Here is a 17,502-nt window from a genome sequence, read left to right on the forward strand (position 1 = left end):
AAAATAAAAGAAGACACGTTTTGTTCTTTAATGATGAAGGTGCATTATGAGGGGATATCCCTTGTTCTGTTGATCACTTTTCATAAGCCAGTTACCTTTCATATTTCACTGTGTTTCGTCGCCAGCTGAATAGTTTTAACTAAGACGACACTGTAAGTCATGCACTTCCTTTTTTTTGGAACGTTCGAGGTTTAGTAAGAAATATAATACATTTTGCTGATATGTTTAGTAATTGAATTACACATGGATCTATCCATAAATTAAAAATGCAAATGTGGAAGAATCCACTTCACAAACATCAACAATCCTAGTTATAAAAGTTATATTCGTGTAACCAATGGTTTTGAAAATAGTGAAATGCCAACTTAGCAATTAATTACTGTTTTGTTTGTTTGTTTTTTTTTGTTTCCGGCATATCTTGTGGAATGACAAAGCCGCATTTAACACAAATATCAGACTGGGAAGCTAGGTATGCAGAAGATGCAAAGAGACACGCTTGGCCTTGGATGGCTCAGCTGATGACGAATGAGGTAAACAAATGTATTTTTGTCAGAAATACAATAAGCGATAAAGGCTAAAAATTCGACTGCGAGCGGTGCTTATACATAGAAAACTCATGTTAATCAGAAATTTCAGTCCATTTTGTGCATTAAATCACGGTATAGAACTTGAATGTTAAAACGGGGAGAAAGTGTGTAGGCGGCCGGGTAGCTCTGTAGGTAGAACATCGCAACAACTGTTTTACAAAGGTAAATCGTCTGTAAATGAAATATGTTTTAATTACAGCTGTAAAAGACCTGTAAATGAAAATGATCAGAAAGGCAGTTGAAATTTACAGGTGTAAAATATGCAGTTCTCAAAATTACAGCTGTAAAAATTACAGTTGATAGTTACAGCTGTAAAATATTCATGTCTCAAAATTACAGCTGTAACTTTTTTGGAGGGAAACATGAGTACTGTCAGCCATCTTTAATTAATTTTGACGGGATATAACTGTCACCCATCTTTAATTAATTTTGACGGGATATAACTGAAGTTTACAAAGACACCACATCTTCTGAAATATAGAATTTTAACCGTTATGAAGTAAGTGCAACTATTTTATCATGTAACATAGTTGTAAAAGGACATGTATAAGTACTTACACTATATTTGAAGCTGATAAATTTAGAAGAAGTAATTACAAAATTGCCATATGTTTTCATGACAGAGGAAGTTTTATAAACAAGATCTGATGCATAGCGCTTTAAATTTATATCCTACTCCTGAATTTTGCAAATGCGTTATTGTAAACAAATTTTATATCGTTTTTTGTTTGTTTTTTTTATACTTTCAAGAATATGTATTTTCATTTTTGTAGTAATTGCTAATCCTTTCTAGAAAATTACAATTCATCCTAAAACTTTTTGGACCTCTGCTTCCGTCATTTAAAATAATGTTCTCTTTTTCATCACCTGTAATATTTCTATAGCTGTAACTTTGAGGCATTTTGACAGCTGTAACTTTTTCGTTTTACAGCTGCAAGATTTAACAGCTGTATCTCATTTGCATAATTTGTCGTTTTTCAGCTGTAAATTGAAATCTATAGCTGTAAAATCAATGTTGTTGTATTTGAAATAATTATGACTGTTATTTTGAACAGAAGTACAGGTCTTTTACAGCTTTAAAATTTTATACACTCAGGTGGAATGGTATTCCGAGGTCCTGGGTTTGAGTCCCGGTCTGGCTGTACTTTTTTCTCACCCTATGACATTTGGCGTCCTATGGTGGTCCGTGACTGGTAAGTCTCCGACGCCTGTTACTGGCTTATATTTAAAGTACCCGCTGAAATTCGAGGACTAATTTCAAAAATGGTGGGAAAATATGTCACGGATTAGGACTTGAATATTACAACGGAGAGAAGATTTGTAGGCGGCCGGGTAGCTCAGTCGGTAGAGCATCTGAACGGTATTCCAAGACCCAGGGTTCGAGTCCCAGACTGGCTGCACATTTTTCTCACCCTGTGACATTTGGCGCCAAATGTGGGACCGTAACTGAATACTCCGAGCTCAAGTTTATCGTGTTCTCTATCCGATTAGAGTATGTGACGGTCACTGGCATCAGAACAAAAAGAAAATGCCTCTGTACATGTTATACCTTACCCCTAGGTACTCTATAAGAACCGTGGTCATGAAGGGGAAAATTTACTAAGTAAACCCGTTTCAATCGCGCATTTCATACTTAAAACACGTAGTTCGGTAAATGTGTACTATGGATATCAAACAATTGGTAATTTATCTTCTATTTTGTCCCGGTCACATTTCTTCAATACATCTTCTCTTAGAAAAACAACGCGTAGTTTATAGTTATTTCAACGTTACACAAATAACTTGCTTGACCTTCCCTGGAGAAGTTTCGTTCTAGATTACAAAACCATTCTGATTGGCTGTTGTAAAAATGTATTTCAATCGTCATTTTACTACACGTGTTCGCTAAAATGTGAAAATGCAGCATAAATGTGCAAAATGAATAAAATAAACAGAACAGATGCAGACCAATGTACGATTTCAAATTAAAGATCATATACAAGATAAATTTCATTCATCGTTTCCAGTTTTAGTGTAAAATTGTATTTTTTTAAATTCTGTTTTTGTTTGTTTACATTTCGCCAAACATGTGCACACTGCCGTGTCCTCTAGACCGGATGTTCATTAGGGAAGGTCACGCAAGTTTTTTCTGCAACACTGACGAAAGCATAAAATATGTTGATAATCTCGGAAATATGGAATATTGAGACAAGGTGACTGTTTCACGCTGGAAGATAAATTATCGCTTGTTTTATATACTAGGTACCCATTTAGTGAACTGCGCGTTTAAGTTGATAAATGTACGAGTGAAACGGGTTAGTATATTTACCCCTTCATGACCATGGTTCTTATAAAATACCTAGGGGTAGGGTATTACATGTACAGAGGCATTTTCTTTCTGATTTTGCGCCAGTGGTCACGGTATAGGACTTGAATATTAAAACGGGGAGAAAGTGTGTAGGCGGCCGGGCAGCACAGTCGGTAGAGCATCGGAACGGTATTCCGAAGCCCCGAGTTCGAGTCCCGGTATGGCTGTACATTTATTTTTCTCACCTTGTGACAGTTACATGGAGACATGACTGACTAAACACGAGGTCACATGTTAAGTATTTATATAATAAAGGAATTGCAATTGCATTTAGTCTTCGTGATGGTAAGATACGGCAGTTAATTTATTGCTTTATTGTTATTGAACATAAGAAGAACGTGTTGTTTTACAAGTATAGTGCACAACCAAGCCATCTTGTAAACTGTTCTAACGGTTGTAAACTTACTGCCTGTATTCGTTAACGTTTTCAGGCTGATATGTAGACTCTAAAATGCTAAGCACAGCAAACATAACCAGAGTGACATATTGCAAAGTATACCAACAACAAGCATGATAAAATTCTGTCCGCTACCAATAATGAGTACATAATGGTTGTGATTTTTTAATATAGGCCTGGACGGTAGCTTGCATTTTAATTACCGTCAGTGAACAGATCCAGTCAAGCCGTGCTTGCAAGATTTTCATTTTATGTCATGTTAGGCGACCTGTGGTAGATATATGCTAAAATACTTGACTGGTAAACAGTAACAACATTACTTTTACACATTACTATACAATTTACTTTATCAACTTTCCGGTTGAAGTGAAACGAAAATACTTTTCAGAGAAGACATATTTGTGGAGGGTCGTTGGTTAAAGACGGATGGATTTTAACAGCTGCCCATTGTTTCTCCAGTGGCACACATGTTTCCAAAGTTCATTTGGGTGAGTTTTCATTGCTGAAAAAAACGTCAGAACAGTATATATATATATGTGCAGTGAAGAATTAAAATAATTGAAAAACACAGAAGTCTGCTGCTGTTAATTCCTTGCAAATTGAACTTTTATATATATATATATAGGTCATCAAGATAATTAAAACGACTACAATCAAAATTAAAATCTTGAAATCAATACCAGATTAGCTTGTCGTTTCTTGTTCCTAAGATTTGATTATACGTGTAATGCGGAATAGCATAAATAATGGAGTTTTAGAGTTCTTCTTTAAATTTTGCTCAACCGTCATAAATGAAACATGACACCATGAGATAGACGAGCATCAGAAAATATTAACGGAATTAGGTCGTTGTCTCAACAGTTGCCGAAAAGTGTAAACCTTCGAGCTAGGTCCAGGACGCTGTCGTCAAGCGCAACATTTTCTATGATCGATATCAAATATACAGGTTTCAACAAATCAAGTACTGTAACAGTTATTTCGTTCGGTAAAATGGTATCGCCAATACTACGAGAATTAACAATACGTAATCATTGTGACTTTCAGGGAAGCTAGAACTTAACCAGATGGCTGACTACTATGATTATAATATACAACAAAAGAAGATTTATATACATGGGCGTTACAACGAACATGTACATCCAAGGAATCTGTATGATATAGCACTGATCAAACTCGATGAAAAGATAAATGCTACTCCTGAAGTACTGCCTGTCTGCTTATGGAACGACCAAATTAAAGGTAATTTTGCAATTTATTATCACAAGTTGAATACATAGCATTATAGAATAGAAGTCCTGACCTACCTCAAACGTAAAACCAAACCACAGATATATTTTTAGCTCACCTGTCACAAAGTGACAAGGTGAGCTTTTGTGATCGCGCGGTGTCCGTCGTCCGTCGTCCGTCCGTGCGTCCGTCCGTGCGTGCGTAAACTTTTCCTTGTGACATCTCTAGAGGTCACATTTTTCATGGGATCTTTATGAAAATGGGTCAGAATTTTCATCTTGGTAAATTCTAGGTCAAGTTCGAAACTGGGTCACGTGCCGTCAAAAACTAGGTCAGTAGGTCTAAAATAGGAAAACCTTGTGACCTCTCTAGAGGCCATAATTTTCAATGGATCTTCATGAAAATTGGTCAGAATGTTCACCTTGATGATATGTAGGTCAAGTTCGAAACTGGGTCATGTGCGGTCAAAAACTAGGTCAGAAGGTCTAAAAATAGAAAAACCTTGTGACCTCTCTAGAGGCCATATATTTCAAAAATCTTCATGAAAATTGGTCAGAATATTCACCTTGATGATATCTAGGTCAAGTTTGAAACTGGGTCATATGCCGTCAAAAACTAGGTCAGGAGGTCTAAAAATAGAAAAACCTTGTGACCTCTCTAGAGGCCATATATTTCGTAAGATCTTCATGAAAATTGGTCAGAACGTTTGCCTTGATGATATCTAGGTCAAGTTTGAAACTGGGTCACGTGCCATCAAAAACTAGGTCAGTAGGTCAAATAATAGAAAAACCTTGTGACCTCTCTAAAGGCCATATTTTTCATGGGATCTGTATGAAAGTTGGTCTGAATGTTTATCTTGATGATATCTAGGTCAAGTTCGAAACTAGGTCATGTGCGGTCAAAAACTAGGTCAGTAGGTCTAAAAATAAAAAAACATTGTGACCTCTCTAGAGGCCATATATTTCACGAAATCTTCATGAAAATTGGTCAGAATGTTCATCTTGATAATATCTAGGTCAGGTTCGAAAGTGGGTCACGTGCTGCTAAAAACTAGGTCAGTAGGTCAAATAATAGAAAAACCTTGTGACCTCTCTAGAGGCCATATTTTCCACGGGATCTGTATGAAAGTTGGTCTGAATGTTCATCTTGATGATATCTGGGTCAAGTTTGAAAGTGGGTCACGTGCCATCAAAAACTAGGTCAGTAGGTCAAATAATAGAAAAACCTTGTGACCTCTCTAAAGGCCATATTTTTCAATGGATCTTCATGAAAGTTGGTCTGAATGTTCATCTTGATGATATCTAGGTCAGTTTCGAAACAGGGTCATGTGCGGTCAAAAACTAGGTCAGTAGGTCTGAAAATAGGAAAACCTTGTGACCTCTCTAGAGGCCATACTTGTGAACGGATCTCCATAAAAATTGGTCAGAATGTTCATCTTGATGATGTCTAGGCCAAGTTCGAAAGTGGATCACATGCCGTCAAAAAGTAGGTCAGTAGGTCAAATAATGAAAAAACGTTGTGACCTCTCTAGAGGCCATATTTTTCATGGGATCTGTATGAAAGTTGGTCTGAGTGTTTATCTTGATGATATCTAGGTCAGGTTTGAAACTGGATCAACTGAGATCAAAAACTAGGTCAGTAGGTCTTGAAATAGAAAAACCTTGTGACCTCTCTAGAGGCCATACCCTTGAATGGATCTTCATGAAAATTGATCAGAATGTTCACCTTGATGATATCTAGGTCAAGTTTGAAACTGGGTCACGTGCCTTAAAAAACTAGGTCAATAGATCAAATAATAGAAAAACCTTTTGACCTCTCTAGAGACCATATTTTTCAATGGATCTTCATGAAAAATGGTCAGAATTTTTATCTTGATAATATCTAGGTTTAGTTCAAAACTGGGTCACATGAGCTCAAAAACTAGGTCACTATGTCAAATAATAGAAAAAACGACGTCATACTCAAAACTGGATCATGTGGGAAGAGGTGAGCGATTCAGGACCATCATGGTCCTCTTGTTATATGAATTCCTTCTGATTTTACTGGATTACAGTTCTTATTGGCATGAAACCTACACTTTGTTTCAAAATATCGTGAACAAAGACTTTTTTTCTTACTATTTGTTCGTATGTTTTGTTTGAATTTCTGTCCCTTTCACACGATCTTAGCTATTATTAGGTTAGTAGGTCAACGTTTTATCAGTGTTATAACTGCCTGGTTGAAATGATAATTTGTAAAATTATTATATCTTGCTAAGAACTCATATTAATCTCATATTAAATCTCTGTCTATGTAAAAGATGGTCGATGTTAATATACGCATATTCAATCAACTACAATGTAGTTAATTAGACATAAAAGACTGTTAATTTTAGGACATTTTATTTTGGATAGGACAGACCGATATATCTATTTGGAATTTTAGATAAAGATCTATACATGCCAATTATCTGAAGGTTTTGTGCTTACCGGCATATTGTATAACGTTTATGCTGCTGTTGTAGTGGATGCTACAAGACATATATTTTATGTTGACTAAAGGCAACATTTTGGAGAAATGCATGTTATCTATTTCAGATGAATTATTATATATGGAGTACAAGACATTTTTTGAAAGTGAAACACGGTACGGCGTTGTCACAGGCTGGGGAAGAAACGATATACATGAAGATTATTTAATTGATACGCTTCAACAAAAGCAAATGGAAATCAAACCACATGGTGCATGTGAAGCAAAGCTTAGCTCTTATCAAAAGAAACATGTTAATGGAAGTCTGATGTTTTGCGCTGGAGGAAAAGGTAGGATGAACTACGGAACCTTCACCTGTTGTCCGTTTAGTTCATTGGACGTATCACTGTTTTAGTACTGTTTGGTGCGTAATAAAGATACATGAATTAAATCGATAATATTTCTATCATCAGAGATTTGAGAAATGTATATGTTACTATAATTTTCAATTTATCTTGCTCGTGCTAACACAGTATTTTTCCAAGTTGGAATGGAAATCCATAGTTAAACTTACATTAAAATTTGTCTAAAACTCTTTTCATACACCCAGATACTAATATTTGGGAGCTATACTGGATTCCGTTCCGCCCGTCCGTCCGTCTGTAATTGGAACTTGTCCGCGCTATTTCGCAGCAATGTTTTGCCATATTTCCATCAATCCTTGTAATTATTATCAGTACCAAACCTTGTTGCGCATGTGCGAAGCGGGTACCATTTGGATGACTTTTCATTTAATTATTGCCCTTTATTATTTTTTTTATAAGTAAAGATATGGAAAAAAAATGTCTTCGCTATTTCCTGGTCCTTAATGCTAGACTTCTATCAAACCTTGTAATTATTATTGGTACAAGTCCAGTTGTACATGTGCAAAGGACATTCCATTTTAATGATTTTTCCCATATTTATGGCAATTTATTAATTTTCTCTTCATATGAATATGGAAAAAAATTGTCCGCGCTATTTCTCAGTCATTGTATGCCAGACATTTATCAAACCTTGTTATTATTATCATCGGTGTAGTTGCGCATGTGCAAAGCACATTCCATTTGAATGATGTTTCACGAAGTTATAACCATTTATTGGTTTAAAATATAACAAGAAATATCTTTAAAAATGATGGTCGGTGAATTGTAATAAGGAACGAAGTTTATGAATTTTTCATCTAACATTCATCTTTCATCTAACATTTTTCAAATTGCAAAACTAAACACCGCACTTTAACAATTTAAATGGTTCTCTTTTAATTTTTCGCAAAGGTTTCGTAGGGCAGCAATTTTGTTTCGTTTATCCTTAGACGAATAATTACAGCAGTAGTGTGATGAAGATTCATGAAGCGGTTCATGAGAAGAGGTCATTAAACGTGTTTATATTTTTAGCTAAATTGGTCCCTATCCCCATTTGTAACAAAATAGCAGGAGACCGTACGATATTGTTACACATCGAGTTTGATAAAAATCCATTACATTTTAGTGGTTAATGCGAAGAAAGGCTTATCTACTTTTAGCTATAGTGGTCACTAATAGGGCCCAAGTTCCTATATAAATAAATTTGGAAGAGGACCTTATAATGATGCTCCAGACCAAGTATGACAAAGATCCACCAAGCTGTTCATGAGACGCTGTATAAAGGCATTTCTAGTTTTAACTCTAGCAGCCCCTAAATGGGGTTAAATGTCCAAGCTGAACAAAGGTGGCAGCGGGCCTAATAAAGATGCTACAAATCAAGTTTGATTAGAATACATGAGAAAAAATCAATTAAAGGATTTTTTATTTATTATTTTTATTTATTTCTAAAATAGACCAACTGATCCCGCTTTAACAAATGCATATTCGCTATTCATGAATCTTTGGACAATGACGTCACACCTATAAAAAGTGAAGGTCAAGCAAAACATACAATTGTAATTATTTCAATATTTCTGTTTCATAAGCAAAGTTTGCCCATAGTCATATCACATAGATAAACTGTATGCAGCGTACCTTATTTTCAGTGTAATGAGATTCAGTCGTTATATAGCATATATATAATAAAACAGATTTCAACTGAGTTCAATATTTGCATACCATACTAAAGAAAAATATTCATATATAATAAATCAGTTAAATAATTTATAACAAATATATCAAAGCAAACAAGTACTCATTTTAATATGCAATCTGAATAAATCACAAAAGCAAGAAACCTTTTCATATACAGACGACAATTGTAACAAGGAAAATCTTTTAAAAACACTTCTCTACATAAAAGACTCTTATTACACCCTTATTCATGTGATACGCAGACCGTATTCAGCTCTTTCTTTAATTTTATATATGTTGGTATTTGAACAGGTTTTTATCATATTTATTAAACTTACTTATCATTTTGAGATATATCAATATTCTTGCTAAATATACTGAGCCAAAGTTAGCTTTAAAACTGTGAACAGCGTCGTTTAGGATAAACGCTTTGTCTACATTTCACTCAGCGTAGCACAATCAACAGAGTGAAAGAAATTGACACCCTCGTCAGGCAGAATGTTGCATAAATCTTCCATTTTGATAAATTATCTATAATGCGTTATCAAGTAGTTTGATTTGCAAACTGAAGTCACGTGGCATAGGTAACGAAAACGAATTTAGACGGCGTCGCCGAAAAAGAGTTACATTGGAAAGCACTTGAATAATTTTCTAACATATTTCATATGCTGTTGACGGCATTAAGAAAAACAAATGAAGGTTGGAGATTGTTTGGCTTTGAACATCCGTTAAGCATTGCACAGGTGTTAATATACTTACACGTAAAGGTTCAACTTACGTGTGTATAAAGTCATGTTGCAATTATTATGTAAAAACAATTCATCATAAAATGTACCTTGGTAAGAAAATTGTCATTTTCTTCATCATTGGACATAGAGTAACTTTGTTTGAAGAAATTATCTTCCTTATTGTTTCCCATGTAATCATTCTATGACTGTGGTTTATTTTATAAAATGAATTAGGTATTTTAAATCTTCATGAAGTAAGGATTTCAACATGCGATTGGTTATTTCGGAACGTCAAATAACTCTAGCAGTCTACCCAAAATATAGCACGAATCGCCCTCTCCACAACATATCAATCCTTTAAGGTATCTCTTTAAGTTTAATATGCAACACGTACCATTTTCAGAGGTGATCAATGGTGAAGTAAAGATAATCGACACATGTATTGGAGATGATGGTGGACCGTTTGTTGTCAGACATCCTGTAAATGAAAATAAATACATTCAAATTGGTAAGAAGGCATGAAAACGAACACTGTTAATGTTTCCTTTTTATTGACGCGAATTTTAGCTCGACTATTTGAAGAATAGTCTAGCTATTCTACTCACCCTGGCGTCGGCGTCGGCGTCACACCTTGGTTAAAGATTTGTATGCAAGAACATACAGATATCATTTAAACGCATGTACCTTTGAAACATATTTTTTTCTTTTTCTAGGTCAATTACCAACGTCACTGGGTCAAGTCCCATAACTGTGACATGTATTTTGGGCAAATTACGCCCCCTTTTGGACTTTGAAAATCCTGGTTAAAGTTTTACATGCAAGTTACTATCTCCAAAACTAATGCAGATATTGCTTTGAAACTTCACATGTGTCTTCAGGGTTACAAAACTAGCTGATAGCATCCAGTTCCATAACTCTGACATGCATTTTGGCCAAATTATGCCCCCTTTTGGACTTAGAAAATCCTGGTTAAAGTTTTGCGTGCAAGTACATATAGCCATTACTTAACTGCATATGGATTTGAAACTTATTTTTTCTTTTTCTAGATCAATTACCAACCTCACTGGATCAAGTCCAATAACGCTGACATATATTTTTGGCTAATTATGCCCCCTTTTTGACTTAGAAAATCCTGGTTTAAGTTTTACATGCAAGTTACTATCTCCAAAACTTATGCAAAAGATACTGAATTGAAACTTCAAGTCCCATAACACTGACCTGCTTTTTGCCCCCTTTTGGAAAATCCTGGTTAAAGTTTTGCGTGCAAGTACATATAGCCATTACTTAACTGCATATGGATTTGAAACTTATTTTTTCTTTTTCTAGATCAATTACCAACCTCATTGGGTCAAGTCCCATAACTCTGACCAACATTTTGGCCAAATTATGCCCCTTTTGGACTTAGAAAGTCCTTGTTAAAGTTTTGTGTGGAAGTAACTGTCTCTACTATCTCCAAAACTAATGCAGATATTGAATTGAAACTTCACACGTGTCTTTGGGGTTATAAAACTAGATGATAGCACCAAGTCCCATAACTCTGACCTGCATTTTGGCCAAATTCTGCCCCCTTTTGGACTTAGAAAATCCTGGTTAAAGTTTTGCGTGCAAGCACATACAGCTATTACTAAAAAGGAAATAGATTTGATTTTTTTTTTCTTTTTCTAGATCAATTACCAACCTCACTGGATCAAGTCCCATACCGCTGACATATATTTTTGGCAAATTATGCCCCCTTTTGGACTTAGAAAATCCTGGTTGAAGTTTCACATGCAGATACTGAATTGAAACTTCACATGTGTCTTTTGGGTTGTAAAACTAGCTGATAGCATCAAGTCCCATAACACTGACCTGTATTTTGCCCCCTTTTGGACTTAGAAAATCCTGGTTAAAGTTTTGTGTGCACGTACATACAGCTCTTACTAAAAGGGAAATAGATTTGAAACTTATTTTTGCTCTTTCTAGATCAATTACCAACCTCACTGGGTCAAGTCCCATAACTGTGGCATGTATTTTGAGCAAATTATGCCCCCTTTTAGACTTAGAAAATTCTGGTTAAAGTTTTACGTGCAAGTTACTATATGCAGAACAAATGCAGATATTAAATTGAAACTTCACATATGGCTTCGGGGTTATAAAACTGGTTGATTGCATCAAGTTCCATACTTCTGACGTGCATTTTGGTCAAATTATGTCCCCTTCTGAACGTGAAACTTCTGGTTAAAGTTTTGCATGCAAGTTACTATCTCCAAAACCAATGCAGATACTGGATTGAAACTCTCTAGATATTTTAACATTTAGGGTAACATTTTCCTGCTTTTGGGACAATAATTCGAATAGTCGAGCATTGGCTGTCTTAAGGACAGCTCTTGTTATTCGAAGTGCTAAATTAAAAATAATATAAGGGATGCTTGATGGAAATATGTGAACCGTTTCCACCTAAAGTTCAGTTATTTGTACTGGCACCCTGCTATTCTTTAGACAATAACAATGTGTTAGGTACAGTATTTTCGAAGCTTTGACATAATACTAAATATGACATAACATTTTCATTTTGCTGTTACAAGTGAACACTTTTAAGAATACTTGAGATCCAATTTCAGTCATTTATATATGAAAGATTTTACACGTTTAACGATTTTAATGCTGACGATAATCATATTGTAGGAATTGTGTCATTTGGTTTTGGTTGTTATGAGGAGGGGAAGTTTGGATTCTACACAAAACTGACAGAGGAACTGCTCACATGGATAGATGAAACGATTAAGTATGCAGAACAGGAGAAGGAGTAAAAGAACAAACAAATTTTCTGTTCGTATTTCTGTGAGAGACCACTCCTGTCAATGCACAAAGCTTAATATGCCATTTTTATTTCCTTTAATAAAAAACAATCAGCTTAATTTATTGATAATTTGAAAGAAGATATGTAATGTATAATTCTTATTTTTGTTAGAATTGTGCAATGTATAGTTTCAGAAATGGGTACATTAATTGCGCTGCTAATTGGCTACTTTAATTTCAACATACTCATGTTTTCATTTTTCTTAGATTTTCTTAGTAATATTGGATTATTTGAAAAAGGCTATCTAACTTCTACATACCGCTTAAATTTTTGAAATACAGTATCTTGTTTTCAAAAGTTATGTTCATGATAAAATCTGTAAAAAGATCCTTTTGAAGCAAAGAATGCGACCAAGAAGAATAATAGTGAACTCGGTTAGTTTGTGTTTGTTCATGAGAGGTAATGAAATGTGCAATACCTGTCACACCCCCTAGCACTGGCTTAAGCGGAGCTCTATTACACATATGTTGAATGGACTCCATGATCCCAAAGGACCAGAAAATATAACAACACTGAATCTAAGTACGGGGAGACCTTTTAGAGCCGCCACACTGCATCTAAATCTTGCTGTTGTGATAGTTAATAAAATCTGTAAAAAGATCTCTTGGAAGCAAAGAACCCAACCAAGAAGAATAATAGCAGACTCAGTTTGACTGAGTCTGTTCATGAGAGGTAATGAAATGTGCAACACCTCTCACGCCCCTTAGCAAAACGATCCTTTGGAATCAAAGATTGCAACAAAGAAGCTGTTTGATTGACTTGTATCATAATCGTACAATTCTCACATGTCTGTGCTGCTCAAATAAAGTTTAAAAGAAATGTATCTTATAAAGATGATGTAAAACGCTTCATGAAATTTACTTTCTAAAATATGCAACGGTTTAAATCATTTTCATTGTATATAACAACATTTATCCAACATTTTTATTTAATACAGTTTTCCCTGCTTAAAGGGAACTGTGTCACAACTTTAGATGTCTGTATTCAAATAAATTTTATAAACCATGCAAAACTGTTATAAAATTGAAACAAAATATTTTTCCAAAATATGTTTTAAATGACATGTGACACTTGTCCGTCAAGCTGAGAATACTGTATGATATACTAAAGATGGTACCTAAATATTTAAAATTAGACTTTTCAGTGTAACAGCTTAGTGCTTCAATTCACTAAATATGTATATACTTTACTTCGTGTCCTTATAATAACTGAAATGTTTGATACTTTAGAATTGGCCATCTATAAATACCTGATACAAAATCGACAACTTCTGCATGTACATTTATCAATGATTTGGGGATTTCACCAATAATAATCTACATCAAAAGTCTCAACAGCTAAATTCAGTAGAATTCAGTATAGGTTTAGTCTACTTTCAACACTTTAAAAGAGGCTATATTAAAATTTATTTTGTCGTTTTGTAAATTCGAAGTCAAAGCGTGTCGAAGAGACTAAAGCTCATTTAAAAATTCAAGTTAAATATTGTATATGATATTTAACATGTGCCATACCAAACTGTAACCTGAAAGAAGTTATAAAAAATTAATAATGAAAACAAACACGTAATGACCATCAATATTTTCCAACTCATGAATGCACGCAAAGCAGGTGATATTTTTGTAACTGATGGCCTGGATATAATCATTAATGTGAGGCCCAAACAGAAAATTGTTTAAAGTTATGTAAACTGTCCAGAACTTTATGTAGGATGAAGTGCTGCGAATCTCTAAGTTTGTTTTTATTGTTTAACAAATCTGGATCTTAGATGTGTATAACGTATTAAAATGATATTTGACAACAGCGGCGCTTTATGTTACCCTATTTGCAACAAAATGCCCCTTAACGACTCAGAGAAATTTAAATTGAGTAAATCTAAAACACTTTTAATTAAATAATGAATGTAGCAACATTCTACATAGATTGGTACAAATATGTGATTCCAATTTCATCATTTTGCTATTTTGCATTGTCTTGCCAATAATATGTATATTTTTTTATCGTTTTGTTTAAATAATGCTATCCTCACTGACAGGAAGTACCTTTGAATAGCTAAAAGGCCAAAATCTAATATTAAATTTGTAGTAACAATTATTTTAGGTGAAAACATTTCTTTAATGAATTTTATGTATTTTTTGTTTATTTATTTTTTGATACAACTGAACTTCCTGATAGGGCCTCGGGACAACTTATAAAACAACGGTTAGTGTAAGACATGAAAAAGTGTTTATATTCTAAATGGGGTCAGTTGGCCTTTTATAGGGAACGCTAGAGCTAAAAAAGAAATATCTTTAAACGACATATTATCATTAACAACTGGATGGATATTCTTCACGCCTGGTGTATAGCATCATCACAAGGTCTCCTGCCAGTGTCTGTAAATGGGGATGCTTGGTTCTATGTAGGTACTAAGACCAAAAATAGAAATACCTTTAAATGACATCTTTTCATGAACCTCTTCTCTTAAACCGCTGGATGGATCTTCATCAAACGGAATCTGTAGCATCATTATACGGTCCTCTCTCATTTTTATTCAAATAGGAGCAGTCGGCAAATTGTAGGGGCAATTGAAATATCATAAATATTCATATATAATAAAATAATAAAAGTGGGATTTTCTTAATAGTCGAAAGTTTCCTTGATACGTTATTACGATAATTTACATTATTATCTAGATCCTTTTTGCATAAGTGACCAAAGCTGAAATTTATTACAACAATAGTCTAACGTTTCCAGGAAATATGAAAATGTTTTCAGAAAACTGATTAACTTGCTATAAAATTAAGAATATTGCCTAGATATCTTATGCAGATTCGGAGATCAACACGAACTTCTGTGCTAAATTATTTTCAGGAAATAACATATCTAGAAACTATTATTTACTACTGTAATCGTCTCAGAAACAAATGCAACTATTTCCAGTAAATTTTAGAATTAATCGTGATAGCAATCTGCAAAAATATGCCACCTACGGAAGCCTCAAAGGGCCTTCAGTTGTGAGAAAATGTTCTCGCAAGTATAGAAAATTTAGGTGAGATGCCTAAATGTTATGGCTTTAAGGTGTTGACATTCTCGCTTATGTTTGAACTTTTCAAACCGCCATATCTAAACGGTATATAAAGGAATAAAATTGTGGGATAACTGATTTTTGATTCACATGTGGTTTATATAGCATTTTATAAAGATAATGAATGACTGACATGTCATACGATTAATTCAATTAGTAACACCAAAGAAGCGTAACAAAACAGTAACATAAAGCCATGTGTGACTTTTGAGAAAAACAAATGTAACCGGACATTTGAAACATGACTTTCTGTTGATTGCAAACCCAAATATGAAAGGAATGCGGAATGTATCTTAGAAAATTTAACCTGGAATTAATGAGTGCGATGTGTTATTTAAACCATTTATTTCACCGTTTTATTTTTGCTCTTTACGTGTTCAAAGTCCTGGAGATAAAGCAAATAAATTGTTACCGGTATATTCAAACAATTTTTCTGAACGACGTCAGAAGTATAAGAACCTTTTACCTTGCAAACATACGGGTGCTATCTTGGATGACCTAGTTACTATTTACATTATCTTGTTTGCATATAAGAAATAAGGTTGTTGACATCCAAGTTAATTTTAGAATGAAAACATGGGTTTATTTTTAGATTGTTCTGTTGATTGAAAATGACACTCTCCAAGCAGTGTAGAGAGCTAACTCATATACTCAGTCATGGTTTTAAATTGTAACTAGATGTAAAGTCCAGTCTTATATGTAAAAATAGTTCAAAGCAAGTCATGGTCAAATCTAATCCAAAATTTCATCCCCCAAAAAATATACATCCTCACTTTGAAAATAAACGTTTAAATCTACAATGTTAGTGTAAATCCTTCAAATGCTAAATATCCAGACTGGTAATATTTTGTTATTAAGATCAAAAAGATTTTACTGTAGGTTCTGACCTGTCTTCAGAGAGCGTCTTATATAAAGCATCTTGGAAGGTTCCATCACATTCATGTATTAACAAGAATAAAAAAGAAGATTCTGGAAAAGCCTTTAAATAATTGTAACACCCTGTTTGTCAGTATTTGTGATAGAACATTCTGGAATACCATAGATTATAAATACCTTATTGACAAAACTTAATGTCTCTAAACAAGAACAGGCTTTATTAGTAAACAATGAGTCATCAATATAAAAAAACAATACTGTGCACATAATGGCTAATGACATGTACAAAGTAAACATTTCATTTGTTGTAATAATAATAAACATTGATAAAATAGTTATGCTTTGCTTAATATTAATTTATATCAATAAATGATGTACTGAACAAAACTGCTTACCCGCCATTAGTTCTTTTAAGATTTAGTCTACGTTTAGAAAATATAGTGTTGATAACTTTTACAATTTCAAAAAATCAAATTATGCTGTTATATAAATTAACTCATTTTACGATTTAAAAACCAATATTTTAACAGTCATCAAAATATACTCAAACATAGAATTTACGAACAAGCGAAAAATGTTATGAGGGAAGAAACTGTCAACAAAAACAAAATAACGACGTTGTAATGTCCAATCGTATAAGAGCATTTTATATATGTGTGTGTAAATAAAACATTTTCTGGTAAAACAATTAAAATTTACACAACAGAACACAATTTTATTAAAGAGTTGTACATGACACAACGTCATACATATCGCAATATAAATGCTATTACTGCTATAACGTCATAGCAGTAACAGCAGTAAATCTACTGTTCCTACTGGAACGTTATAGCAGTAACAGCAGTAACTCTACTGTTTCTAATGGAACGCCATACCAGTAACAGCAGTATTACTGCTACTAAGTTATAACA

General features: G+C 34.0%; 1 protein-coding gene across 1 annotated transcript; it reads left to right on the forward strand.

The window, feature by feature from the left end:
- The first annotated feature begins 129 nt into the window (after positions 1 to 129).
- LOC128557858 (prothrombin-like) lies at positions 130 to 17,251 on the forward strand. The gene is made up of 6 exons (XM_053546371.1): positions 130 to 530; positions 3,720 to 3,819; positions 4,376 to 4,570; positions 7,135 to 7,356; positions 10,216 to 10,320; positions 12,477 to 17,251. Exons 1-6 carry the CDS (start codon positions 426 to 428, stop codon positions 12,599 to 12,601), a joined length of 852 nt encoding a protein of 283 aa, XP_053402346.1. The 5' UTR covers positions 130 to 425; the 3' UTR covers positions 12,602 to 17,251.
- Positions 17,252 to 17,502: the final 251 nt, after the last annotated feature.

This window comes from Mercenaria mercenaria, chromosome 6 (genome assembly GCF_021730395.1).
Source record: "Mercenaria mercenaria strain notata chromosome 6, MADL_Memer_1, whole genome shotgun sequence".
Lineage (NCBI taxonomy): Eukaryota > Metazoa > Mollusca > Bivalvia > Venerida > Veneridae > Mercenaria > Mercenaria mercenaria.